The 26,548-nt window shown below is 47.2% G+C and overlaps 1 protein-coding gene across 1 annotated transcript in view; it reads right to left on the bottom strand.

The window, feature by feature from the left end:
- Nucleotides 1-2,316: 2,316 nt before the first annotated feature.
- LOC119457540 (mucin-5AC-like) overlaps nt 2,317-26,548 on the bottom strand; it is a 38,404-nt gene continuing 14,172 nt past the window's right edge. The window contains 8 exon segments of the mRNA XM_037719143.2: nt 2,317-3,849; nt 4,256-6,848; nt 6,850-10,154; nt 13,028-13,215; nt 17,777-17,857; nt 19,664-19,762; nt 21,145-21,205; nt 24,724-24,838. Of these exon segments, the coding sequence (XP_037575071.2) occupies nt 2,679-3,849; nt 4,256-6,848; nt 6,850-10,154; nt 13,028-13,215; nt 17,777-17,857; nt 19,664-19,762; nt 21,145-21,205; nt 24,724-24,838 (7,613 nt within the window). The 3' untranslated portion in view covers nt 2,317-2,678.

Genomic DNA, 26,548 nt, shown 5'->3' with positions numbered 1-26,548 from the left:
CTTCTAAAGTTTGATACCACATAAATTGAAAATCTGCTTTCTACAGTCAACTATAGGAACTACTACGTTAAGCCCAACAAACCTAAACAAAATCGATGCAGTTGTTGCACCGACAATGCGTTAGCATTGAATCGATATGGCGACAACGTATTGCCGCCATCGAAACGAGGCGTGTACTGCAGCGGGACTTCGCGCTTCGACGATGATGTATTGGCATCCCCTTTGAAACGGGGCGGCGACAAATAGTCACCCAGCTTGCTTGATTTAATCAGGTATGCTATACGGATCTTTTCCTTTTCTCTGAAAACTTTTAACCTTGTACCGCTACCTATGCCTGTAACAGATCCGGTCGTATCAATCTCTTCCCCGATTTTTTTTTTCCACTAATACTTCCCAAGAACACTCGGCGCCATCTAGCGCGGCCGACAGGAAGCTGCGCGTGGCCTCCGAAATGCATGGCGCGCCGGTGCGTGCGAACGCTAAGAAACTCGTCATGCGGCAACCGGGCGCCTCTCGCTTCTTAGGGTGCCTCGATGTAGCGCTGGAGGCGGCGCTGACATCGAGACACCCTATTCTTTCTGCACACACTGCGCCATCTAATGACAATGCCGAGAACTCCGCGTGTGGCCTCCGCAACGAGAAGCATGGCGCCGGTGCCTGCAAACACTGAGAATTGTTCCCTCACTCGCTGCCCTCAGTGGCACATACTCAGTGAACCAAGTTGGCGAAAAGGTTCATTGAAAAGCGGCACACACCCAATGCGTCGCGGAAGCGCTAGAAACTATGGAAGCGGGAGAGAGAAAACATTTATGTGGACCATCGAGGTCGTTGATTCAAAAACACGTCATGGCTACCATGTTTTGACATCACTATCGGTGGTGACTGTAATCCGGTAAAGTTCCGTGCGCCGCAATTTCGCTATGGTCAGGGCGCACGAAACTTAGCCAATTCCATGCTTATACGCGCCGAAAAATGTAGTACAGACACTACGCACTAACCGTTTGGCATGCGTTAAGCGATTACGGCTTAAACAGTCAGCCAATACATTAACCATGACGACGAAGTGATTGATGGCCCTTCCGTATCCGACGCGGTTAAAGCGTAGACCGTCATGAGGGCGTTCGCAGAGAAATGGGGCCTGATGGAGAAACCGGCTCGTGGCCTTGAGTTTGAGGACGCCATCGTTATTGTGAGGCCGCCATGGCAGCAAGTGAAAATCGCAAATTTCTTTCCTGCCTGCTCGCAAATAAAACTTGTCTGCGTGTGCGTTCGAATGAGAATTAACATGTTTCTTGCCCCTCATCTGTCATTGTCGGTTAACTAGTACATCGCTTAATGGGTACACGTATTAACTAGGTTTTGTTGTATGCTGGACTCAACTTTTTAACAGCGGAGCTGTTCTTAGTCGAGTATGTGCCGTCGATGACGACGCCGTCACGCAGGAACAGAGCCGGAGAGGCCACGTGACCCAGGAGGGCTCTTCTCCTGGTCTCCGGGAGGAGAGGAGCCGACCAATTGGAGCGCGCGCCAGGGAGGAGGAGAGGCGCCGGGGTATAATAGGTGTTTGCAACGCGCGCTGTTTGCACGATGGACGCCGCCCCTCGGCGCGAGCGGCGTCCACTGACCGTCTACCGCAGCGATCACAAGGCCGTGCTTGTCAAGGGCAAAAAAAAAGAACAAAAAAAAACACACCTGACGTGACACCTGCGAAAACCCAAGCAATGGAAGGGATTAAACAGCGAATAAAAGTGTTATCTATCCAACCTTTATGTTCATGTCGCACTAATAAAATGCAGCCAGTTCCATGAAGTGAAATCTGTCGAAACAGCGGAGATGTGGTCGTTCCTTCGGTCTAAAACGAAGATTACCACAGCAAAAAAAAAGAGACATACGCAACATTCGCAGAAAAATACCAACCACAGCTCCGCTGTTTCGACAGATTTCACTTCATGGAACTGGCTGCATTTTTTCATTGTTCAAATCACATGCTGAAATTGCATAAGTGAAGCCGCTCAGTGTTCATTATGGCATATTTGACAGATCGTATCAAAGCACTCCTGCAGTGCTTCAAACATTGCGTAACATAGCAACAAAGCTTTACGGGGGCATAAGCGACAGAGGAGTCCTTTCTTATGGTTGACCATGGACACGAATCGGCTTTTGCAATGCAAATCGGCGATTTGCAATCATTTGTATTTACCTCTGCCCTTAAGATCGTGACTTTGCGAATGTGTGAATGGGAATATGCTTTGCGAATAAATACGAAACCAACTAAAAGCCTTTTGCACACAATGACTGGTCAAGACAAGTAGGATATAGGTTGCTTAAATTATACAAAATTTATTTATCGTACACTATATACATCGTCTCCTTGCCACGAAGGAAACAATTATATTACACGTTTACAACAAAGGAAGAAAACAGTTCCTTGCATAAATAAGCTACAAATCAGTTGTGTGTGTGCTATACGGCTAAACAACGTCCAATGCCTCTCACTGGGATAGAACAAATTGCAGGGAAAAATAAACCGCACTTGCGATAAAACAGGTGCACAGAGGGGAAAGACTCTCTTTACAACAGAGACAAACAATCGACACATGTGGGGGACGTTGGGGGAGGCGGAAAAACAAACGGTAGAACACATTTTCACAGGTGATAAGCAGCAGCAGCAGCCGTCACTACCTCTGGACACCCGACGGGGCTTTTGGAAACAGAGACAACTTTGGTTTCTTCTTGGGCTGGGCGCTGCCGCCGCTCCTACACCTCTTCCTTTTAAGCAACGTTTCCTCGACGTCACGCAGCTCCAACCTGTGCAGCACAACTACGCAGTCTGTAGGAACGACTTCCACTACTTCCTTTCTTGGCAAGCATGAATTGACAATGCGTTGCCGCTGCGCAGTAGCAGAGCACACCTCTGTGACACCGGGCACGGTGACGCCAGCTAAGCGCCTTCTCTTCTGTACAGGGGAGACCTCACAGATGCCAGTAGTCAGTGCTCCTCGCTTCTGAAGAAGCCCCCTGGACACTGCGACCGTAGGCTTTACCAACAGCTGTGACTTGGCTAATAGCTCCGGCCTGGTTAACAGCTCCGGCCTGGCCACGAGCTCTGGTTTGACCGATGGGATGGCCTTGCAGGAAGAGGCCCCAAGTGCCTCCATCGCGGGCCATCTTTCGTCATGTGCGTCAATGCAGTTCGTCAGCATGCGTCTACTTTTGTGGCCGCCCACCGCCGCCCTGTGCACGACGCTGTTCAACCAGGAACCGGCGCCTTGCGTCTTTGGTATCATAAACTTCAGTCTGTCGAGCAACCTCGACAGCAGCTGCCTGTCGAAATCGGGCCCAATCACAAGCTTACTATTTGACTGCGGCGATGAGATGACTAGTGAACTTTCAGCGGTGGCTTCGACAAGTAGCAGGTTGCATGATGCGTGCTGCCTGTCATTTAACTGCCGATGATGAGTGGAAGGAACGAGCCTACCACTATCGAAATGTGAGACCACTTGGGGCACGTATGATGAGACACAGTCCGGTCGGCCAGACAACAACTGAGATAACACAGACAATATGTTATCAACATTCCGGACGGTGCCAGGCTCTCGGTAGGCTAGCACTGCCGATGACGAAGCCTCTGTAGCCGTTGTCACAGACTGTGCTGACACGAGAGAACAACACTGTCCATTCCTGGGAACTCTGCGGTTGACTAGATTGGGCGAGTGTCCAGTCAACAACGAAGAAAGCGCATCCACAATCACAGTCCTTTGAGGAAGCCCACGACTTGGTATAGGAAGAAACCTGGCCAGGCTCTTGGTTGACTGGTCAAGAGAAGTGGTTGGCTGTGGCAGGTGACTGCTATATAGAACAAGGAGACAGAAAAGAAAGTATACACAGTAAGCCTATGCAAATTTTATGAAGCACATTCTCAGTGAGAGAATGAAAGGGCGAATATACGAGTATTTCTCAGCAGCTACAACGTTACGCTGATTATGACATGCTGCCTATCCAGCAGTCCACAGCTGTTTTTGCTGCAGCAACAATTGCACGACCATTATAACCAAATACGCATCACTGTGGTCCCGTTTCAGTCAGTAAACACACGAAACATGCCCTGCTCAAACTACAGCATGGTCATCATGCACCATAAATGTTGATGAGGTGAAAATTCACGATGGCATACAAAAAGTATGTCATAGCATAGACCTTACTGGCTGTCACTTTTCAGTTGTAAGGCAAAACCACCACCAAATGGAACACTCACCGCTTTTGAACCCGCCCAAGTGCTGAAAAATTGGAAAAGCAGCCTCCGGATCTCCTAGGAAGAAACCTCGTGCAGGGTCCCACTTGGTCGGGCAGAGTTACCGATGACACATGCTTGCTCCTCAGCCCTACCAAGTCCCTAAGCCTCAAGCCATGCTTCAGGCGCTTCAGAGCTTTCCTTTTCAGCTCTGCATGCCTGAAGTGCACCTCGAGGATGGGAACGATGGCGAATTCGAAATCCAGTTCCAGAACAGCAACTGCAGGCGGTTCATCCTTCACATCTACAACATTCTGATCACGTAATGCAGAGCCCATGCTTGAGGTGTCCCATTCAGATGACGTGACGACTTCTTCCGATGTCGACGTTGCAGATGAGTTTCCAAGATGGCCGCGGCGACATCGCTGCAAGCACCTCTGCACTAAAGCCTCGACGGCAAGCGCGCGCGATAGCTGATTAGAGGACAAGTTGGTGGTGACCTTCTTGAGCAGTGCTGTGACCTTCAGCAGACCCTTCTCCTTCAGGGAACACATGACTTCCGCGGCACGCCTGCCTTCCGCGGGAAGTGACTCCATAATGCAGAAAAAGCTGCCAATGTTGGTGATGTATTCATCTATGATGTCATGCACAGTCGCCCTCCCTTTCATGGTCTCGATGATGCTGAGCGTTGTGAAGAGGTCGATTTCAGCCACCGTTGTCCTGTACATATTTTCACTCGCTCTGGGGCTGGGCATACCGGACTCCCTGCAGGCACTAGGTTTGCTCGCCTGAACTTCGTTGGAGGAACTGATTCCATGCCCTTCTGGCTGGCAAACGTCCTTGGCCAACACACGTCGCTGCACCCTGTCTGAAGGTCTTGGGGAAACACGCGGTTGCTCCAACTCCACGTTCAGCCGGGGTGATAGCTGCTCCTCTGACGGAGGAGTCCGCGTCATTGACTTGCAGAGGGGAGGTGATAAGCAGCTCTTCTGTTGCGTGCTTGTATAGACACTCAGAGAAGCAGGGATGTGAATGCCACTTTTTAAATTGCTCCTGGACGTTACGGACAACTCTGGACGTGTGCGTGATAACAGTGTGCTGCAGCCAAGGAACTTGTCGCCTACGCTGGTGTCCGGGCAATGCGGTGGTGGCCGAACTTCTTTCACGAGGAAATCTGCCTGCTTGCTGTTGCCAATGCTCAACTGACGAGACATGCTTAAACATTCGAGGGGCTGTGAGGCCTGTACCATCTGGTTTGCTGGCTGGAAGTAACCTCCCTTCACTCCTGCATTGCATGTGACGATGCTGATCGACAGAGACCGAGGCGCCTGTGGAATGTCCAGCGCGACTCCCTGCCGGTTTCTACATGGTACCTGCGACCTCGTGTCTTTCACTTGCCCTATGGAGATGCTCTTGTTGGCTGCTATTTTTTTAAGGGCAGCTTCCGTTAGCTGCCTTGATGTGCAGATGTCTATGGGCCGCCACAAGCCCCTCTCTTGCTCAAGTTTGCCAACTTTTACATCCGCCGTGCTGACAGAACCGCCAGCGACGCAGTGGCTCGTTGGTTTAGCCCCCCTTACATCTAAAGACACGGGAGACCTTGCAGGCCTTGGTGTACTTTGTACGGTAGAGACACCGCAAGGGCTCGCCGGATTATGGCCTGTTGGATTTGCACTTTTGACTTCCGACGGCACTGGGGATTTGACGGGGCTCGGTGCATTCTGCAAGGCAGAACTGCTAATACTGCCGTGGCCTGTCGGACTTGGGCCTTTAATTTCTGATCCAAGGGGAGACCTGACAGGACTTCGTGCACTCCTCACGTGGCCACTACGTAATTTCGAAGGGTCAAATTTTTCTTGTTCCATCATGACGGCTCCTACAGGCATTTTCAGAATCGGCATGCCCCCAAATATTGGCGACAAGCGATTTGCTGGTGGTGACGACTTCATTAACAGTTCAGCGGATTTTGATCGTACGCAAGATTTGGAGCTCCCAGAGAAGACTTCGCTTGCAGATGTAGCAGCAGATGCACCGACACAGATTTCCCGTGGACTCTTCACGTCACCTACTGGAAACTGTATGGTCGGCTGTGGCCTGGAATGCGTGCTGGGCGAACCGAAGACATTGTTCCTGCTGCTTGAAAGCTCTTTCTTGATGCTTAGAGTCGGACAGTTTTCTAGCCCAGGGCTTTTTGCTTTAGAAGGAATGGGGCTCGTACGGGACAACTTCTCGGCTGCCAAAGTGTTGTCCTTTGCCCTGGCCTCGATTAAGCCGCAAGATCCTGCTCGCGACAACCCCTGTCGAAGCTCCATCATGCTCTCCTGAACAAGCACTATGTTCCGAACACTTTCAGACATTTCTTTTCCTACAAACGACGAGGTGCCATGACTCTGGAGTTGTTCTGTGGAGTTGCTTGACGGAGTGAAGGAAGACTTTTCCTTGGGACTTCTCGACTCGGATGGAACAGAAAGTTCCGCGGCTGGGAACTCCAGGCGAAAAACGCCCGTCTCATTTATCCGCGGCAAAATCTCCGACCCAACCGTACTGCTCGGTGACGCACTGTCTAAAGTTTGTGCTTGTGTCGACTTTGGCGACTGGTTTGATGGCTGCACCTCTGCACCTGCGACGGTGCAAGAACCTGCCTTTGCTCCAAAAGCTGCAGTCCAAAGACGGTGCCAGCGCATCATTTTTTGCAGATCTGGCATCTTGCCTATTATCTAAAGAGCCTGGCTGGCTTGGGGAGTGGCTTAGCGAAGTTTGCAACACGCCTTGCCGTGGATTGCACTTTCCATCATGACTGTTTGTTTGATTCTCTCCTTTTGGAGCTGCTTTGCCTTTGTTGACAACGTCTTGTTGAACCTTCTGCACCTTACAAGAGTTCCGAGATGCTATCTTTTCAACAACTTGATGAATGATGCTTAACTGCGATGTAGTTCCGTGATTTGGAGACGACTGCTCAGGAGATTTTGTGACCGTTTTGCTTTCAACAACTGATGCTGGTGGCAGTGCATTGTGAGAGTTCTGAGTCGGTGCTCCTGTAATCTCTTCCGGGTGCTTTGGTGGTAGTATGCTTGCCGCGCAGGTGTCCTTGCAAGACGCAGCGGGCACCTCAGCTTCCTTCATCGAAAGATTTAGTGCTTCCTTGAAGAATTTGCTCTTCTCGGAATCCTTCTCGGGCGACTCGCCCGCTGCGCCTGAAGTGGAACGGGAAGACGAGAGGTCGAGGCCGGAGGCGGCCGTCGCTTCCTGTCTAGATTCTCTTAAGCGCTTGTTCCGGGCGTGCGTGACTGTTAACGGCACACTGGTAGCCGCATTGGGAATGTACCGTGGGATGACAAGTTCCGGGGATTTCTTTGGGTGCTCCGGCTCCTGCCTGCTTCTGCTGCCACTGTTTCTCGGACTTTGAGTGCTGCTCTTGCACCCTGCATCTGAGCCCGATTCCTTGTCGGCTGTAGGCAACGCAGAAGAAGGGGTGGCAGACTCGGCAGAAGAGCTCGAAATACGAGCGGGGCTGCTCACAAGCTTCTCCTGTTGAGCATCGACCACGGGTGCTGGCTTGGTGATCTTAACAGGATTCGTTCGCTTGCGACCTCTCCGCTGTACCTTGGTGGACGTTTCTTTAGACTCTGAAGATGCAGCCGGAGTCACCATAGCATCTTCGCCATTCCTAGATGGCTTTGTATTGGGTGGCATGACGCCCTGGTGCGTTGCAGCTTCCACTTCATGCGTCCGGACCCACTTGCTCTGCTCATTGACCCAATCTTCGACAGACTTCCTCTTGCTCTTGCGCAAGTCCCTCTTCGTACCGTGCTGCAGGTGGCGTGTGGCACCAATGTGTTCGAGTCCCTTGCTGGTGGTGCTTGTGACAACGTTCTGGTGCGCTGTTGTCTGGTGCACAGTCCCGGCCACTGCAACGGACTCGCCTTTCGGTTTGGGGTCAGGAACGGGAGAGGAGGCCAACGAGTCCGCGACGACGTCTTCGCAGAAGCCCGAGTCGTGGAGTGTCTCGGAGACGACCGCAGGACGCAGCTGCTTCTCCACCTTCAGGTTGCACTTCTCGTCGCGAGTCACTCGCAGTGTGATCTTCTCTTGTCCCTGCTCGGGCCTGGGCAGACCCGGCGTGCCGCCACCTGGAAGGCTCTGAAGAGGCTCCTGCGTTGCCACCTGTCCCTTCTCCAAATCCAGCTCCTTCAGTTGAGTCACCATTGTCTTCAGCTGCTCCGCGGGCGGGCGCTTGCGTCTGCTTTTACGGCGCCCTATCGAGTCTTCAGCATCCGACGACTTCTCTTCAGAGATGTCTCCCTGGCTCTTGGACCGCGGCCGCAGCTGGGTATCTTTTGGTGCTTCCGCCGCAGTTGGCGACTGCAGCGTCACAACTTCGGGCTGCTGCGGGGGTGGTGGAGGAATGGGCTTGATCTTGAGGCTTGTGATCACCGGAATGATTGGCTTAGGTTTCTCAGCAGCTGGAGTGACGGTCGTCTCACCACGCGCCACAGGCATCTCGGTGGCGGTGGCAACGGCCATCTCGCCACGGGCCATCATGTGGGCGCGCTCTATTTCTTCGTTCAGGCTGTTGACAGTTGCAAGCTTAGGTCGGCCTCGTTTCCGCGGTGACATGTGAAAGAGCGACGGATGCGACTTGCTCAAAGTGAGGTACGAAGGGATCACAGGTAATGGTGGAGTGGCGGACCGGCAAGGAGGTTTCAAAGCAGGTGGGTCGCTTTTCGATGACGAGTCCGCCTGACTGGTCTTCTGAGGACGTTTGTCGGCAGAGTCTTCGCTATGGCTTCTCCCGGAAATCCTGTTTGGCCTCAGCGTGACCGAAAGTCCTCCGGAGGTTTCTTTACAGTCCTTCTCGGATGGACCGCTCTCCTTCACCAAAGCCGCGGCGGCTTTTATCGCATTCATCTTCTCTTCCGCCTTGTGTGCTGCACGGCTGATACACGTCTGAATCTGTTTCGTCTCAGGCGCCTTCTCCTCAACCTTCTTGTCCTCCACTAACGAGGGTGGGGACTTAGTTAAAACATTACTCGTTGATATCGTGCCTACGTCTTCAATGAGGGTGCCTTTCTTCATTACTTGGTCAGATGTTACGTCGCTTGAACAGATTGCACTTTTCACCAAACCACCCGCAAGCCCTTTGTCGATGCCATTCAAGGTGGGAGTTGTGACCTTGGGCTGGAACTTCATGACAAACCCTGCCGTTCTAGCACTTGAACTGCTGTCAGCAGCAGGATTTGCTTTGAATGTCAAAGTAGGCCCGCATACGCGGTCAGGTTTGCCGCCAGCATCCTGATGTGCTGCTGGGGTAACAGTGCCAGGGTGCAGTGCTGCTGCATTTTGACTGTTCACATTCTCAACCGCTGCACTCTTTGCAACGCTTGCAGGTACTTTCGCTAGTGGACATGACGCAGGCTCGTCTGGTGCAACAGCTTTGGCCTCACTGTTTGAGGGGGCCGATTCACTAGGCACGGCAGAATTCTCAGGCTTGATGAGAGAAGCCGAGGCTGTCCTTGCAGCACCCAGATTCGCAGCTTCAGCCTTACTTGGTCCTTCCGAAGTTGAAACAGCTGAGGCTGTCGTTGCAGGGGTACAAATTTTGCTTGTGGAGGTTCCCGGGATGTCAGGTACTTGTTGAACGTTGCACACTTGCGCGGCGACGCTCGGCGTTGTCGTGGTCTTCGTCACCCTACTCACTCTGCTCGTGCCCGCCACAGATGCAGGGTCGGTTGTTCTCTTGGGACGCGAGGTGTTGATTTTGCTTTGTACTTTCGGATCTGCGATGCTCGTGCTGCTCGCTTCAATGGTGGGCTTTGATGGGGGCAACTCGACAACAGGTGCCGAGTGTTCAACAGGCTTTGCTACGGGGTCGGGTGAAGTGGTTTCCTTTTTGCAACCCCTGCTCTCTTGGGCCACACTTGCGCTGCAAGATACAGAAAAAAAAGAGAAAAGGTTCCTTTAATAATTGCAGAAAGTAATACTGAAAACAAAATACATCACGATTTGAAGGGTTAGGCGTGGAAGCCACGCAGACACAACAGGGATGAAATGGACTGAAAGGTTGCACAGCGTCAGGAAATGAAGGAAAACAAAATTATATGCCATGCTAATACATGGTATGTTGGCAATGGTATATTACAATGTACCTTACGTACATTCATTATTGCACAACCTGCGATCGGTGTGATCAGACAGGAATGGCGTGTTGTTGGCTTGCTGATTGGTTCTGCTGGCAAAGACATGCACGAGTGTCCAGGGTGCACCATTCCTCAACTTGTTATTGCTGCGTATTTGACATTTTTGCTACCAGAACACATAGTCTGAGCTGCAAACGAAAAAGTATTTGCTTCGCTGTTCCCCACTATTGTCTCAAACTTTGCTTTCTTCAGTTTCGCTATAGCAGCAATGTGCTCAGTGAAATAAAGCTTGGCCAACCAAATTCAACATTTACTTTGTTATATCCATAACTTACTATGTCAGATAATATGCTATATCCCTGTTTGTTATATCAAGGTTCAAAACTAGAACATGTGTTGGAACACACATGCAATGGGAGAGCAGTTTGCGGTGCCATGCTTGCTACAGCAATGCTGTTAACAAATAGAGCGGTTTAGCGTATTCCATTAAACGCAGGCAGATTGGGAGAAGTAGCGGATGAGTGGAGACGCAAACGGGAGTGGCCTGCAAAGTGCCCAGCCACCTGCTGATGCAGAGCTGAACCAGACAAACACAGAGCTATTACTGCGGTTACCTAGTGCATTCTACTTTGCTGCTGGTGTAAATTTTCGGCAGTGGCATAATCGTGTTGTTGCCGAAAATTTGCACCTGCAGCAAAGTAACATACACTTAGGTTACTGTGTTTTTCTGTGTTTTTTGTGTTAGTGTGTTTTTGGTCACTGTGTTTTTCTGGTTTCTGGCACCACCAGGGGGCTGCACCGTGCAGGCCGTTCATGTTTGCGCCTCTGCTCATCCAGTAAAACGCCCTGTCTGCTTGCTTACGTCTGCTGTAATACTAGATATGCTAAAACTCTCTAATGCCACTACTCCTCTGAACCAAACCTGGAGCCTTATTTACCAAACAGGAGAGGAATTGCCACTGGTGCTGCCGACACCGAATGCATCAACAAAAAAATGTGACCAAATCCTTTTTAGACTGCAACCCCTCACGGTGCCATTTACAGTCGAACCCACTTATAACGATACCGCTTTTAACTATTTATCGGTTATAACAATGAGAAGCTGCTGCACCATCAACTTTTCTGTTTTCTATCGTGAAATAACCCACTTACTACAATGCCCCGTGCCCCATTATCGGTTACAGCCGAATCCCCCCACAACGAAACGCCGCTACAACGAAATTTCCGCCACAATGAAGATTTTCGATTCCCCGTCAGCTGACCATAGAAAGTGATACAAAAAAGTATCTTCATAATGAAGGCATTTTATTCGGTATTTCCGCTTCAACTAACTTTTCGAGAAAGAAACTGGGACTGAACTGAAATTGGAACTGCCGAGTAGTCAAATTGGAAGGCCCCTCCAAAGCTGTGACGATCGTATGTCCGCTTGAATGAGGTTTTTGCGAACGAAATCAAATTCAAAGTACCGATTTAAGCCACTGCAATCCATAGCCACGCGTGGTCATCACGCGCCTGCGCAAGACTGCACGGGATCACCACAATCACTGCCGCTTTCTGTGGTGTGTGTCCAGTCGAAATGGCTATGCCAACGAAGAAGCGTAAATTTCTCTCTCTCAAGGTGAAGGCGCATATGATCACCGAGGCAGAAAGCGGAAAGAAGAAATTTTGAAGTTTCGCCCGAAAGGCGAAGCATCGATTGCGATAGCAGATTAGTAGACAGCTATACAAACTAAGGATAGTAGGTTTATTGGCCGTATAGACTTGTAAACATGAACACATCGGCGGAGACCAAATGTCATTTGCTGCCCATGAATCCGCTTTGCAGTTGTTATAGCAGTGTCATTGGTGAACGTCGACAGCCACGGCATGTTACATGCTATCGGAGTGCGCAGGAAACAGTTAAACAAGTCAACACCATCGGCAGCCGGATGGAGGAAGGTTGTGGGGAGTGGCACTGGCCTCCCCTCCATTATAGTTTTCGCACAACAGCTCTGCCATTCCCCTATTTTGATTTTTTTTTCATGCAATTTGGTTATAACAATTATCGGTTATAACAACTGAATTTTCGTGGCACTTGGATATTGTTATAAGTGAGTTCGACTGTGGATACCGAAACAAAGTTGAGAATTCCGATTCCAGAGGATCACCAAAAAAAAACACAGATCGTATTCTTCAGAGAAGGTGCCAGTGCTGTGGGAAAATTCAAATAATTGAGCAGGTCTTATTTAGTGACTAGACATTCCCGAACTTAAATCATGCAACTGTTATGAGCACAGGTGAAGCGTGTAAACGAAGCAATGCCTTCCAGCTGGTGTCAACTTGTTAGCGCTTTAATTTATGCTAATAGTACACTCATAGCACACACGTAGTACATGGAAAGTTTACGGGATGCAAGATTTCCAAAAATAATAAAAGCCCAGGCAGATAACTTCGAATTCCGACTTGATGTCTGCAGTCACTTGTGTGGACTACACAATAATCCATTCAATTAGAAGCACGCACGCCTTAGCACAGCAAAAATTCACTGTTCTGGACGAGCCCAAGCTTCGGAAAATTTGGTGCTGACTGCGCATAACCGTACTGGCATTTCTTGTACTGGAACAAAAGCCACGATTGCAGCATTGGAAGTTCTATGCTACACAAGTGGGAAACAAGTCACCTTTTGCTCAACGTTGGTGCTCGTGCGTCGATGCCAGGAGCGACGCATGATGAAAGGCTACCACTCTGCTGCGCCGTACTTTGCGCTAGGCTCGGTGCTGAAGTGGGCACCTGGACCGTCGACGCAACAGGTGCCGCTGGCTTCGGTGCACTCTCGAACACGCGATAGAACAGCCGTAGGGGCATGTCCTAAGCCCGAGAAAAGAAAGATGTGCAGGTGAAAAGCAGGTCACTCGAGCGCGGTTTACCAAATAACTAGGGGTGTGCGAATATTTGAAACTTTCTAATAACGAATCGAATAGTGTTCTGTTCGATTCGATCTTTGAGTCGAATAGTCACTATTCGTAAATGCAAATATTTTTCTAATAGTTTTCGAATATTTCTAAATGTGAACTGCACCCAAACATAAAAGTGTAGCAAAAGTATGGTAAGTTTCCACCCCCTGTGCATAGTATAAGCATAAAACATGAGAACTTGTGTAGTACAGCAGGCTACGTCGCTTAGGTAGCTATACTTCGCAGGCTATACAGCGATCATTTGCGCCTCATAATGAAATCATGGTTTTGGCACGTCAAACCCCAGAATTCATTCGCGCTTGCTGAAGACCTGCGCACGTGAAGAAACTACTTGTTTGCTCCTAACGCTCCATTTATGCTTTTAATAAATAACGCTTCATAACGTACTATGTATGACAGAAACTTGCTAACTTTAAGAATACTAGGATGTGAACATCGTTTTATATTACCGTAAAATACCGCAGAAGCGCCCACCCCACTTTCACTGAAAATTGGGGTAATCTAGATATGGGTGCTTGTCTGGGCGAAGCAGTAAAAACCAAGATGGTGGCCAACCAAAAACTTCTAGGTAGGGCTATGGTGGCTACGGAATCGAAGAAAGCATGTTTATTCTCAAATGGTAAATGATGGGAAAGCGAATACACTGAACGACCGATTTTCCGGACATGCCCGATAATTTGGACGCCTTTGTCTTATAGATTCAATGTATAAGAACACCCGAAATTTCGGACGAGAGAAATCTTTGTCCGTCCGATTTTCCGCACTCTTTGCCATGACTGCAGGCCCGAAACAGGCATTAATCGAAGCCACCACTGCCGACATTTCGATTATCTCGCTATTTCTCGAACCAGCGCTCTTGCACATAGATCTGCTGGCAGCCATAGCCACTACCAGCAGCAACGCTTAGGCCTAGCTACTTCGACGTTCGCTACCAAGTGTTTTTCATCGAAACAATTTGCCGCTGTTAACAATGGTGCTGACTCCGCCTTTGTAATCCTTGCCAATGGCTTCGAAGCTTGAAAAGTACGGCGCTCTGCATAATGCCGGTTCCTTAAAGTCAGCTTCGCCTCAATAGAACAGTGTTATGTACTGAAGCATACGCAAAGTATTGCAGTGAAGCATATCATGAGTGGGAAGGGGCAATTGTCATGGGACACGGTATGTATTCCTTAATTATACACGTGTGCACCCGCCGTTTCCCATCACAGTATGAGCACCAATACGCCTAATAAGGGTACTGGCAGGCCTTAGTGCTATTTCAGACGTGCCTGTAGCGATTTGAGGCCTTGGGGGCAGTAAAAGGCATGCATTCATTTTTTCGGACTGCCCGATTTTTCGGATATTTTCGCAGCCCCTAGGAAGTCAGACAGACGTTGACTGTATCCCGTCATCGCCCCTAGCGGACTGCAGCGGCCGCAGTGGGGTGAATATTTTGGCTGAAGCTAACGCTTTGGAGGGGGTGGGCACTTAACATATAATTTTTAGAATTCTTAAGTTTTGGAAATGTTAATACTGGAAGTTGGTGCGAAACTGAGCGCTTCCGTGGTATTTTACGGTAATTGTGATAAAGGTGGTTAATTATACGATAACTATTCGATTAGATTCGCTTATGGCATTATTCGGTTCGTATTCGATTGGGTTTCAAAAATCCCTATTCGCACACCCCTACAAATAACGTCTTGCGCTTTTATCGCCCCAAATCAACGCGCAGGCTATGAGATTTAGAAGAGAGAAGAATGTGGTTAATTGATACGACTATACCTGCCAACTTGTCAATAATAAAAAGCACTACAGTTGAAGGCATAGAAATACAAAAGTTAATTGAAAAACACTTAAAAAATTGGAGGATGCTTAAGCTTTGCCTTTAAGAGTGGAACGCGATAGCGTTATTGGGCCCTATTCGCATCGCATTTTTCTTTATGAGTAAGCTTCACTGCAAACCACAACGTGAGAAAGCCAGCTTACAAAGACCAAGTTTACAGTGATCCTATTAAAGTCGGCTTCACTTTTAAACACAAATGCATTGCTGGGAAGACATTTTTCCACAGGCAATATAAGGCGTCTTATATCAAAATGTGAAGGCCCTAGGACCTTTTTTTTTTACTTTATTAATTGTTTGCTGTTGCGCCAAGGCGCACGTGTGTCCAAAACGCATTAGACAGGCTAAGTCCCAGTTTGACCTGCTGAGGACGCGAGCGCCATCTGGATGTTGTTTTAGCAAGTAACATACCCGGGCTACCACTGTTGTATGGTAGAAATGCTGAAAAGGGGTTTGTGTTTGAGTTTCCTCGTAACAGAATTATGTTTTCGCGTACATTCATATTACAATCCGACGCTATCATGTACGCAGGTTGTGGTTAAGTCGTACTTTACGATTTTCTGACGGCTATTACAGTAAAAACCCGCATATAATACGAGGTTTTTTTCTAAATTTTGCCACGTAAAATTTCTGCCTCGTATTATATGCGGATCCCAAATTTTTCAGCCTAAAATTTGCAGTTTCGGTTTCGTTTTTGCTCAGTGCTATCACCATCGAGACTAGTAGCAGCAGGATGAGTCATCTTGCGGTGGCGTCGGTAGGCTGCTGCTGCTTTCAACGGGCGCCATTTTGACCACGCTAAGAATCGGCACGTTCGCTAGTCCGGGACCGCGAAAGCAGTACCCAGCTGCCTTTAAAAGGAAAGTTATTTTAGCTGCCGAGATCATCGGAAATGGCGTCACAGGGCGGCACTTCAGCGTCACCGAGGGCAGCGTTCGTGGCTGGGATGACATCCCGTTGCATCCGCTGGATGTCTGGATTAACAAGCCTTTTAAAGACCAGATCAAGTGCTGCTACCAAGAGTGGATGAGGTCGGGAGACCCGGAAGTAACGGCTGCCGGACGGCTGAAACGAGCCTCTCCAGCAGTGCTGTGTAGCTGAATTGCGGATGCGTGCGCCAGCATCCCCGAGGAGCTCGTCAGTCGCTCTTTTAAGAAATACGCCATCTCCAATGCACTTGACGGCACTGAAGATGACTTTCTGGGGGAAGATATCTCGGACAAGGGGCTATCAGGAGACAGTGCCAGAGAAACGGACGACTGAACGTTAACTGCAATGTAAATAAATGCTTTCTGCGAGTTTTTCCTCACTCGTATTATATGTGGATGAAAACATTTTTTTTTGTTATTGCTATCCCCAAATAACACCTTGTATTATATGCGGGTCCGTATTATATGCGGGTTTCTCCGGTACTTTGAGAAATTTTTGTTCACTAATGCCTTGCACCACATGGCGGGACTACGCAGTCGGGGTGGGTCGGAATGATTTTCTAGGCTGGGCAACGCCCCTGACCCGGCATCGGATTTTCTACGACACGGGGCCTTGAACGCTATTGCGTTAATTTATTACCATATTTTTGCGTATATAACCCCAAACAAAAAATTAAAAATTAAACAGCTAGGTCGCGTTGTGGGCTATATGTGAATTTCGCTTTGAGGTGCGACTTCATGGCAACATGGTGCGCGCTGCTGTGAAGCCACATCTCAATGCCTTAAAGCTATACCTTAAGGCAAGGTTCTCTGCCATTGATAGTTTCGTTATCTCCTAGGGAACATCGCCCTGTCCCCACCCCTTTGACAAACTGGGGTTCTTTAACATGCACCTACACCTAAGCACACAAGCGTTCTTGCATTCTGCCTCCATTGGAATGCAACCAAGAATCAAACCCACAACCTCGTACAGCAAAAGGAAGTCATAGCCACTGATCCACCAAAGGGGGTTTGCTATCTATTGGAATGCAACCAAGAATCAAACCCCCGACCTCGTACAGCAAAAGGAAGTCATAGTCACTGATCCACCAAAGGGGGTTTGCTATCTAATTACATACGCACAAGAAAGAAAAAAATTTGCTGGGGTTTCATTTAAAAGAGAAAGTTCATATCAAATCTACACAGCTACGGTGGGGTGCAGGTTGGATTTCTCCTTAGTTGGCTGCAAATACCATGTGAGCAAGCACTTCAACGCTGATTTTACGAGTCTCAATTGAAAATGAGTACATTTAACAGATTTGATAAGCATTCCTAAGCACTGAAACAATTAAGCTAAATCCGAAACGACATCTGTCAAGATCTCTAGCTAGGAGCGAGCGCGTGCTGGCGCATATCCTTTTTAAATGCTAACCACTATTCCTGGCAAGACGCGGCTGGCACATACGCACATAGAAGCAAGCTAATTCACACGAACAAGCATACGTAGAGTCTGAGCTTTGAGCCAAAATTTTCCTTATTACAGTTTCCTGAATTTAGCTTTTTCAAATGCAACAAATTTCATTTAAATAAGCTCGGTAGTATACCGAAGAGAGGGTCTCTGCAGTTGGTGTGTATATGAACAGATAAACAAGTTGTCCTCTCAACTCAAAGGCTTCGACGGAGGTTTTCCCCAACTAAAATGTCCTTAAATTCACAGCCCCACATACCCTTTTCCAAGAGTAGATGTAGGCAACATCCATAAGCATGTAATCACTCCAGAGAACGTCGTCCATGTAAAGTATGTCCACCTGCAAAAAGATAGCAACGAGCTCTCTTTAAACAATGCCCTTTGCATCTGCACATTAAAGGAACATAAAAGGCAATACCGCGTTTTCCAGACTATAGCCCACAGACTATACATGCTTAAAAGAATTTTAATGTGATTTTGGCTATCTATGGCTGCAGAGTATCCCCTCCAGGCACCAATAAATTCTGTCTATTGAAAATTTTGTCTCACCACATACCTTTGCACCTTCAGAACCACGAAAAACTGTACAGCTGCAGAACAGATTCATATTTTCAATTTTTTTAGCGTGATTTCCCAGGTTTACAGAATGTGGACTCCCTGCGAGAACTCGCTGCAGGAATGCCAGGCATGAGACCATGTATATCATGTCTAGCATCACGTGCCGCGTTTTTTTATTGAAACCATTCGCCACTGCCAGCAGTGACCCTGCCTTCGTCATCCTAGTCGATGGCATTCAAAGCACAGAAAGAACGACAGTCTCAGAAAGGTTGCATAATGCCCGTTTCCAAAAGTCCAGTGAGTACAGTGGTGTTACGCAGTTAAGCATAGGCAATATACTGCGGTGAAGCGTACGAAGGGTGAGAAGGGGAGGCCACCGTCATGGGACATAGTAGGTGTTCCTTAATTACATAGGCATGCACCCTCTGTTTCCTGTCACAGTTCAAGCACCAGGACTCTTCATTGGCAGGCCTTCAGAGCTATTTCAGACATGACCGTGGTGATCTAAGCCCTTGAGGGCAGAAAGCATACGCAATGAGTTACCGCCCATCGGAGCGGTGGGCGGAATTGTGCTTACTATTGAAACTTGGCCACACAGGTTAAAATTGCATTTAAAGAGCACAAGGTGGCTGTTAAAAACATGAAAGTGTGCAGTCCTCTAGCGTCTCACGGCCAGACAATGCACGGCCACTCGCCATTGCGAATCGCATGAGGAGCTCGGCCAAGCCTTGTTCTGCCAATAACATGGCTGCCCGGGCTGTTGCGGCTCAAGAAATAATTTTAAAAAATGTATGCATTTCCCGCATTTTTTGAGCGCTGCGACTTTCAATCTCTAATTTTATAAAAAAAATTTTTCTCAAAACGCAATTTTTGGCAACTTTTTGAGTTTTCCCATCTTGTTTTTGGTACTTCTGAATTATACTTTCTTTTTTGGTAGAACTGCCGTCAAAATCAGATTGAATGCTATGGCCACGCGAAGTGCGCTGAGTTGATCTCCTCTGGTAGTTGCTACATGTTGTGTGCGCGCTATGGAGGTACCGGGTTCGTCTTGTGACCGAGTTGCCAAGCACCGTGTGAGAAGGACGAAGCAGCAACGCAAGCAGTGGCAGGCCGCCCACGAGTCGACTGACCCCCAAAGTCTGCAGATTGCTATCAAGATATGTATCGCGCCGTTGCACAAACTACGCAGTTGCTACCAGAGTAAGAGGGTGCGACTCGTAGGCCGGAAAATACAGTAGACGTCAACTACAGCTGAGTCTGCCGAATTTTTTAGCGACCTTGTATCATACATTTTTCTGATTAGCATTCTTATCTCGCATTTTTTCCCCAAAATGTATGACCGAGGTTCTACTGTGTTAAGGGCATCTAGAAAACTTCAAAAAAATAAGAAATCACAATCTGACGCACAATCCGCGACATCCATAACGTCAAGAAAAAGAAAGATGCGATTCAGCAGCATCATCAGCAAAGCAACAAAAGCCACTCAAAGCAGTCTATAACCAGCCGTACATGAACCCAAAGAGGCAACATGAACTGAATTAACCCGTGCACACATTCGCAAAGATTCACGAGTTTTACATTAGCCCACCTTGTATCTTGCGCTGATGCTGTACTTCATGCGGAGAAACTTCTGGAGTAATGCGATCGTCACAGCGGCTGGGCAGTTGAGGTAACGTTTTGCGGGCTCCTGTGTTAACGACAAAGCAATATAAGGGGAACACACTTAACGTGAGCTGTCGTTTAACAAGAAGGAATGCAGAGTTCGTCAGAAAATAAAATGCGGTCATAGCACCAGAGAGAGAGAGAGATCGGGAAAGCGTGCCCAACAATTCTGCAGTTGCATGCCGTGGCTTTAGTAGTCATTGCCTAATCTGATCCCTCACCAATCACACTGTCGATGGTCTGTGAGCTGCATCTACAAAGCAAACAGTTGAGTGCATTAAGTTTAGCTTCTTTTTATGCACATAGAAACGTAGGCAGAACATGATCTAACATATTGCAGTTACTTGGATGTAACACAAATTCCTGTTCAAAATTTTTGCTTCGCAATGTTTGATGTTTTGTGATAACTAACGATAACCAAAAGTGACAGGTCAACAACTGATGGCTTGGAGGCTGCATCTAGCCCCCACAAGCAACGTCATGTGGCCTATGCTACAACTAGCAAAGATTATTTTCTTCCACCACTTCATACCAAAGACAGTTGCCCTAATTAGACACAAAATACCTATAATAATGACTCATATGCTGCAAAACAACATCTTCTTTCTTGGGTTTTACGTGCCAAAACCAGTTCTGATTATGAGGCACGCCGTAGTGGAGGGCTCCGGATTAATTTTGACCACCTGGGGTTCTTTAACGTGCTGCAAAACAACAACCAAATTGCTACAATTTCATTGTACCATGCATTGGTGCTTAGTTCTTAAATCTGCCGCCCTTAACTGCTTTTCCCTGCAAGTCATGAGATAATGAGATGCATACAACCGATGCTTTGTGAAAGCGACACTAAAGAGCACTGATAAAGTATTCTTTCAAAACACTACTTTCGTTAGTTTCACGTTAAGAGGTTGATTACTAGAAGAAAAACAATGAAGGCTAATAATTAAATTTTCTTTTAAATGTCACACTGAAATTAAACTGTCGGTAGGTAATTGTGACGTCCCAGATTTCAAAGCACTTTCTCGCACTTTGGCCGTTGTAGTTCAGTACGAGTTCACGAAGCTTGCTAAGATTAGTCTTTGGATCCTTTAGAACACGATGTAGCCCATTTTTGCACCAACAAAACAAAATTTACCAGACCCGAGTAGTCACTGTCAAAACACAAGGTGCCACACGTAGCTGGTGCAAGAACTTCAAGGCATTGTCACCATCCATCTTTCCTTTCTTGCGCCTTTTTTGGCTTACCAAGCGTCCTCTCGCGATAAGGATGGTTTTATTGGTACTCTTGAAAGGTTAATTTACTAATACAGCTCAACTTAATTTACCCATTAGCATCCCTATAATGCAGTTGCAAAACATTCTAGTAAACACGGTAGTTAATCGCTGCTGCCACAGGTAATTCACACTCACCTTAAATGCTTGGCTGCTCGGTCCAGGTGCAGATGCCTCGGGCTCCGTCTTAACATCAACACTGGAAACAGCAAATTAATTGAAATAGTGAAGTGGCATACTTGTCCACAAAACTGTAGTCCAGCAACTAATAAACTTTAAACATAGTTTTGTCAACCAGCCAACCTATTTCTGCAGAGAGCACATGAGGTGCAAAAGGGAGAAATGGCCATGAAATACAAGAACGCCTGCGTACCGTGCTTTGGGTACATGTTAGAGAACCCCATACGGTCAATCTGGAGTCCCCTGCTACGGCATGCCTCATAATCATATCGTGGGTTTGGCACGCAAGACCCCAGAATAAATATTTTTTAATGTCATCATCATCATCACTTAGCGACGTTTTGATAAGAACATAGAGTTTTCGGTCGTGACCTGGCAACTTTGTTAAAAATAGGATACCAACAATGCACACTGTTTTCCTTCTAAAAAGTTGTCGCAGTTTCACCTGAAAGGCGAAGCATCAATTGCGATAGCAAATTTGTAGAGAGCTATACGGAGTAATGATATTAGCTTTATCAGCTGTATAAACTTGGACATGCAGCAGCACCGGCAACGCGCTGAACTGTTGTCGACGCCGTCGGCGTTTTGCCCGCGTTCGCTCAAAATGCCTGCGGCGTTGGTGACTGTAGCCGGAGCCTCTGATATAAATAGGCACTTGGTGCCGCAGCTAAACGTCGCCTCCCTTCCCTCTCCCCCCCCGCGGCCTTTCGTGCGTGAGAAGAAGGCGCGTTTGCTCTACATATATGGTGATTGTAAAGGAGGAAAGAGACGCCTACTTCTGCAGCCCTTAAGGAAGCACGGCGCAGAACGCGCGTTTGTTCTCCGCCGTGCGTTCACTCCCCGTGAAAGAGCGCGTCCCTCGCGCCCTTTCACTCGCACATACAGCGTTCGGCGGCGCGCGGCGACGATTTCATCTCCATTGACGTCATACGGAACCTCACGGCGACGGCGACGCCGACGGCAGAAATCTGCTTTTGAGTGTCCATATAATTGCTATCGCAATAATAACCATTTACCAATGAGTTCATCAGCAAGCTCTCTCAGACTTGGATTTTCAGCCTGCAAATTTTAGCCATGTAGAGTTTCAGCTTCTTTTTTCAACAGTGTCCCATAGAAATGAGCCTGCAGTGGCTGGGACTTGATCCCACATCCATGATAATGGCTTGCTCGCAATTTTGTCTTATGTTTTATTTGCTCCTAGATAACCTCCTGCGATGGCAAGTCATAAGTCAGATTGTGAAAATGAAAAAACACCCTGTTTTATAGAACGGTAACAGAACTCAAGAGATATTGTGCTTTGCCTAGAAAAACAGCTCACTAGTACTAAGATATGTCTTTAGAAGTAGTGACAAACTGAGACACATATCCTTTTTGCGGTAAAATGGGGTCGAGACACTAAAATTAACCGAAGTCACTTGCATAATTTCACTAGGCCAATTTACTAGCTATTTAAGTCAATAAGTCAAAGAGAAATTCATTAAAAGGTCACTCAGACTTACAAAAAAGGCAACGTTCGGTAGGGTGACTAAAAACTTGCAAAATGTAGTAACTTTCTCACTAAGTTACCAATTTGCCCCCGTGTTTGCTTTTGGACTCGTTGCTGTTGGTCTAGCAGGCACACAGTCATTTAAATTTAAATTAAATTTAAATTTTATTTTTATTAGTTGGCCATCCGTCTCCCTTTCTTGTCTCGTAAGTGTGTGCTTTGTTTTCATTCTAAATGACCAAGTCAATCTACCAGTCAAGGCAACATGCTCACAAGAACTTCTCATTTCAACAGTCACACTACACAGGTTCATAATTATAGGGACACTAAAGGCAAGTGTTAAGTCGATGTGGAATGTTAAAATACAATCACCGAAACATCGAAACGATTGTTTCGTGCCAAGAAAATACTTATTTTATGAGAAAATTGCGTCCGAAGCGTCCATATACCTGTAGCGCCATTCGATTCGCCCGCTCTCCCGAGCAAGGAGTGGTGACGTCATGGTCTCATAGTGACGTTGTGCCGCTGGTGAGTAAAACGCCACCCCCAGAAGCCGCTACGGCTTTTTTGCGGAAAATGCCGACGCGCGGCCAGAAGCAGAGCCAAGAAAGAGCCGACGGCAGTGCGAAAGTGGAAGGAAAAGCGTGCGCCTAAATGTAAACGTGATGATCGTCAACACTCGTCTCAATGGACCTTGTTGAAACTGACAACGACACATTGGCTCGCGATGCTGGGCTCGATTTCAGCGATTTAAGCTCCAATGAGCGTGACATGCTGCTGAGGGCTTGCACTGCCGGCGTAGTTGCGTACTATGACGGTGGCCTCTACACCAGCTTTTCGGAGCGCGAAAGCAGTGAGGACTCCTGCAATGCGACTGTCGGGCGACGAAGTTGGTCACCGTTTGGACGTGACTGTCGCGTGGACCGTTCGGGCATCCCGTGACATCACATGGACGTGGCATTCTTTGCTGCTTGCAATTTCAAGTGCAAATTTAGCGAGCCAGTAACACCAGCGCAGCACTACGCGATAACGGAACTACGGAACCCCACATTAACGAACTTTTCAGATTAACGAACTTTTCAGAAATCCCCTGCTGACTTCTTATAGTTTCAATGTAAAAATATTTCAGTACTACGAACGTCAAAATACCAAACTTTTAAGAATCACGGTCGTTATTCAGTTTCCATTTCATGTTAACAACGCCTCAGTACTACGAACTCAAATGACCTGTGAAATATCTGACCAATGGCAAATGTAATCCCAGTGCAACATCCCAACACTGATGATTATGCCAATGAGCATGACTGAAAATGCGGGCATCATTGTTTTACAGAGGTTTGCAGTAGCTTATAAGCGAAAAATTAAATTGCTAAGGCTGTGATAATGCATTTTTAATGATTAAAGCACAATGATGTCAGACAGCTTGAAGACGAAATACTTTCTTAAAAAACAAGATCAAATATTTTCTTTGCACACCGAACAAAAAAAGTGCTTGCTAAGCCTTTTTCAGAAAACTAGCACCAGCCAGCGGAAAAAAAGTTTAAGGCTCCCTACTACAGAAATGATAACCATATTGGATTGGCTTGACTCTTGGCTCGCACAAGCCTCGTGGTCAAATACACTAATGAAATTCACTAAGCTTAGCCAAAAGCAAAATTCTAGGACTTTTAAGCACTTGAAGCTTTCATGGCCTTAAAAGTAGCAGTTGTACATTCAAGGCTTTTTCAAGGACCTAGTACTAATCCTGGTTTTACCAGAATTTATGCTTGTTTTGTGCACCCAACATGTCACTCAGTAATACCCTACCACAGTCCGCTGTACTATGTGCTTCTTCGTTAAACAAGCCCCAAGCTGTCTCTAAGTCTGGCAAGGCTCTCCACAGGGGCTCGAAAAACACGCATGTAATTCCTCATTGTTACAAGGAAGAACAAAGGCACAGAAAGAAACAATTTTAGATAATTTTAAAGAAACATCCCAATGTGTAGGCAAGACTTTTGAGAACTCTCTTCCAAGAGAACCACCAAAATGCTTATTTAAAGACGGCCACTTACATGGGCTTGTACTCCAAAGAGAGGCTGACCGCTTCATCAGGACTGAAGATGATACGACCGGAACTCGAGCTATCCAGTTCTCCTTTTTGTTCGGGGCTTAATGATGCTTGGTCCACTGACAAAGAGAGGGATAGAGATGCTGTCAGCAACACAGCTCTAGCACAACGCCATTGCCTTTGCAGCACATCCTGTGAACAGGCCTGCACATAACTGCTCTATTCTACACCACACGAGACTGCAAGGCAGATATTGACACTCCACTCAAAGCTAAGCAGTGTGAAAAAGTGCAGACCTGCGAAAGAGATTATCAATTTAGAGTAGAAATTTTGCATTGCATTTCGAATTTAATGAAGCCACTGCATGCCACATTCGCACTTCGGTAGTCTGCGAGCAGCGAGAGACCGTCGCGACAGCAGAACGCAAGACGCATCATGTGAGACTTGCAGGCCCACTGTGGTCGTGCCGAGTGTTTCTAATTCATGCCCGTGAGCACAGTTTGTAACATGCGAGTGGGAATTAAATTGGAAGTTCTGCAAGCCAAGAGTCACTTTCGCATGTAGCGGCGTCTGCCTGCCTGGTCAACTCTTGTTGCTGACAGATGACAATATGGCTGTTTACGCGGCCTATATTGTAATGGACACAAGCGTTCATGCATAATTTGTGGTTCAGGCGTGTCGGTGTCAGCTCAGTGCAGCTTCGATACAGGCTAGTTTGCTACTGAACTGCACCGGTTCCATAACAAAAATGTGCGACAAGCGTTTCGATGTGGGCAAGGGTCACCGCTGTACACCGGCCAGCCGATGCGAGCATTTAGGTTTAGCGCTGCGATCGGTATAAAAAATACCATTCCGCAGAACGAGTGGCTTGTGACATTTATCTGCGAAAAACCAAATTTTGTGCGTCAGGACACTTCGTTCGCATGAAGATGCTGTTGGTGACGCGTGGTGCCCAGAGCAGTAGCTGTAATGTCACAGCAAGGTGCGAAAGAGAAAAAAAATTGTCCGTAGATGTACTACTATCTTGAGTTCCTCATCAAAAGCGACTGCCTTCAAGGTTAAAGATAACACGCTGAATCGTGAATAATGGACACCAACCACATGCAGATGCGGTGGCAGTGCAACTCTGATTATTTGGATCCAGAGGGGATGATGTCCTGTGTCATCCCCTCTGATAATAATGTAACTCTGCTGATAACTGATAATAACTCCGCTAATAATGTGAATAGGCCTTCTGTTGCCAAACAGACTACATGGAATGTTTTATATTTTACAAGTTTAGAAGTGATAAAATATTCTACATTCGATTAGAAAATTTCTCTATTTGCATACCCCTAGAAATTCGTTACATCACCTAATAGAACGTTTTTGCTATAAAAGTAAACACAAATGCTGGGACAAATAAATCCAGATTCGGTTCAGTACAAAAAGCTTTCCTAAATGAAAATGATGTCATGACAAGCATGCACTACAGCGAAAGCCCAAACCATTAAGATAAGGCAATATCCTTATCCTTGGCTATGAAAAACATGTAAAATTGCAGAGCAGGAAACGCTGTAATCAATCTACAATAAGAAGAATATTGAAGCCAGACGAGTTTGTGCAGCCCAACCCTGCCAGAAAGCAAGATTGTGACGAAATTAATATACCTAGGAGGTTAATGTACAATGCCACACTCTTTGAGCCTAGCCCTTATGTCCATTATCTATTCAAATATGGCAGAAACACCCAAGACACCCAAAGAAACGCTTGCTACAATAAAGCACGACCAACAAAATGTGGAACTTACTTCTTTATATCCAATAACTAAATATATCAGTGCCTGCTAT

This window comes from Dermacentor silvarum, chromosome 7, assembly GCF_013339745.2.
Source record: "Dermacentor silvarum isolate Dsil-2018 chromosome 7, BIME_Dsil_1.4, whole genome shotgun sequence".
In the NCBI taxonomy this organism is placed as follows: domain Eukaryota; kingdom Metazoa; phylum Arthropoda; class Arachnida; order Ixodida; family Ixodidae; genus Dermacentor; species Dermacentor silvarum.
The sequence above is the reverse complement of the archived record's forward strand: the minus strand, read 5'-3'. Positions and strand labels throughout refer to the sequence as shown.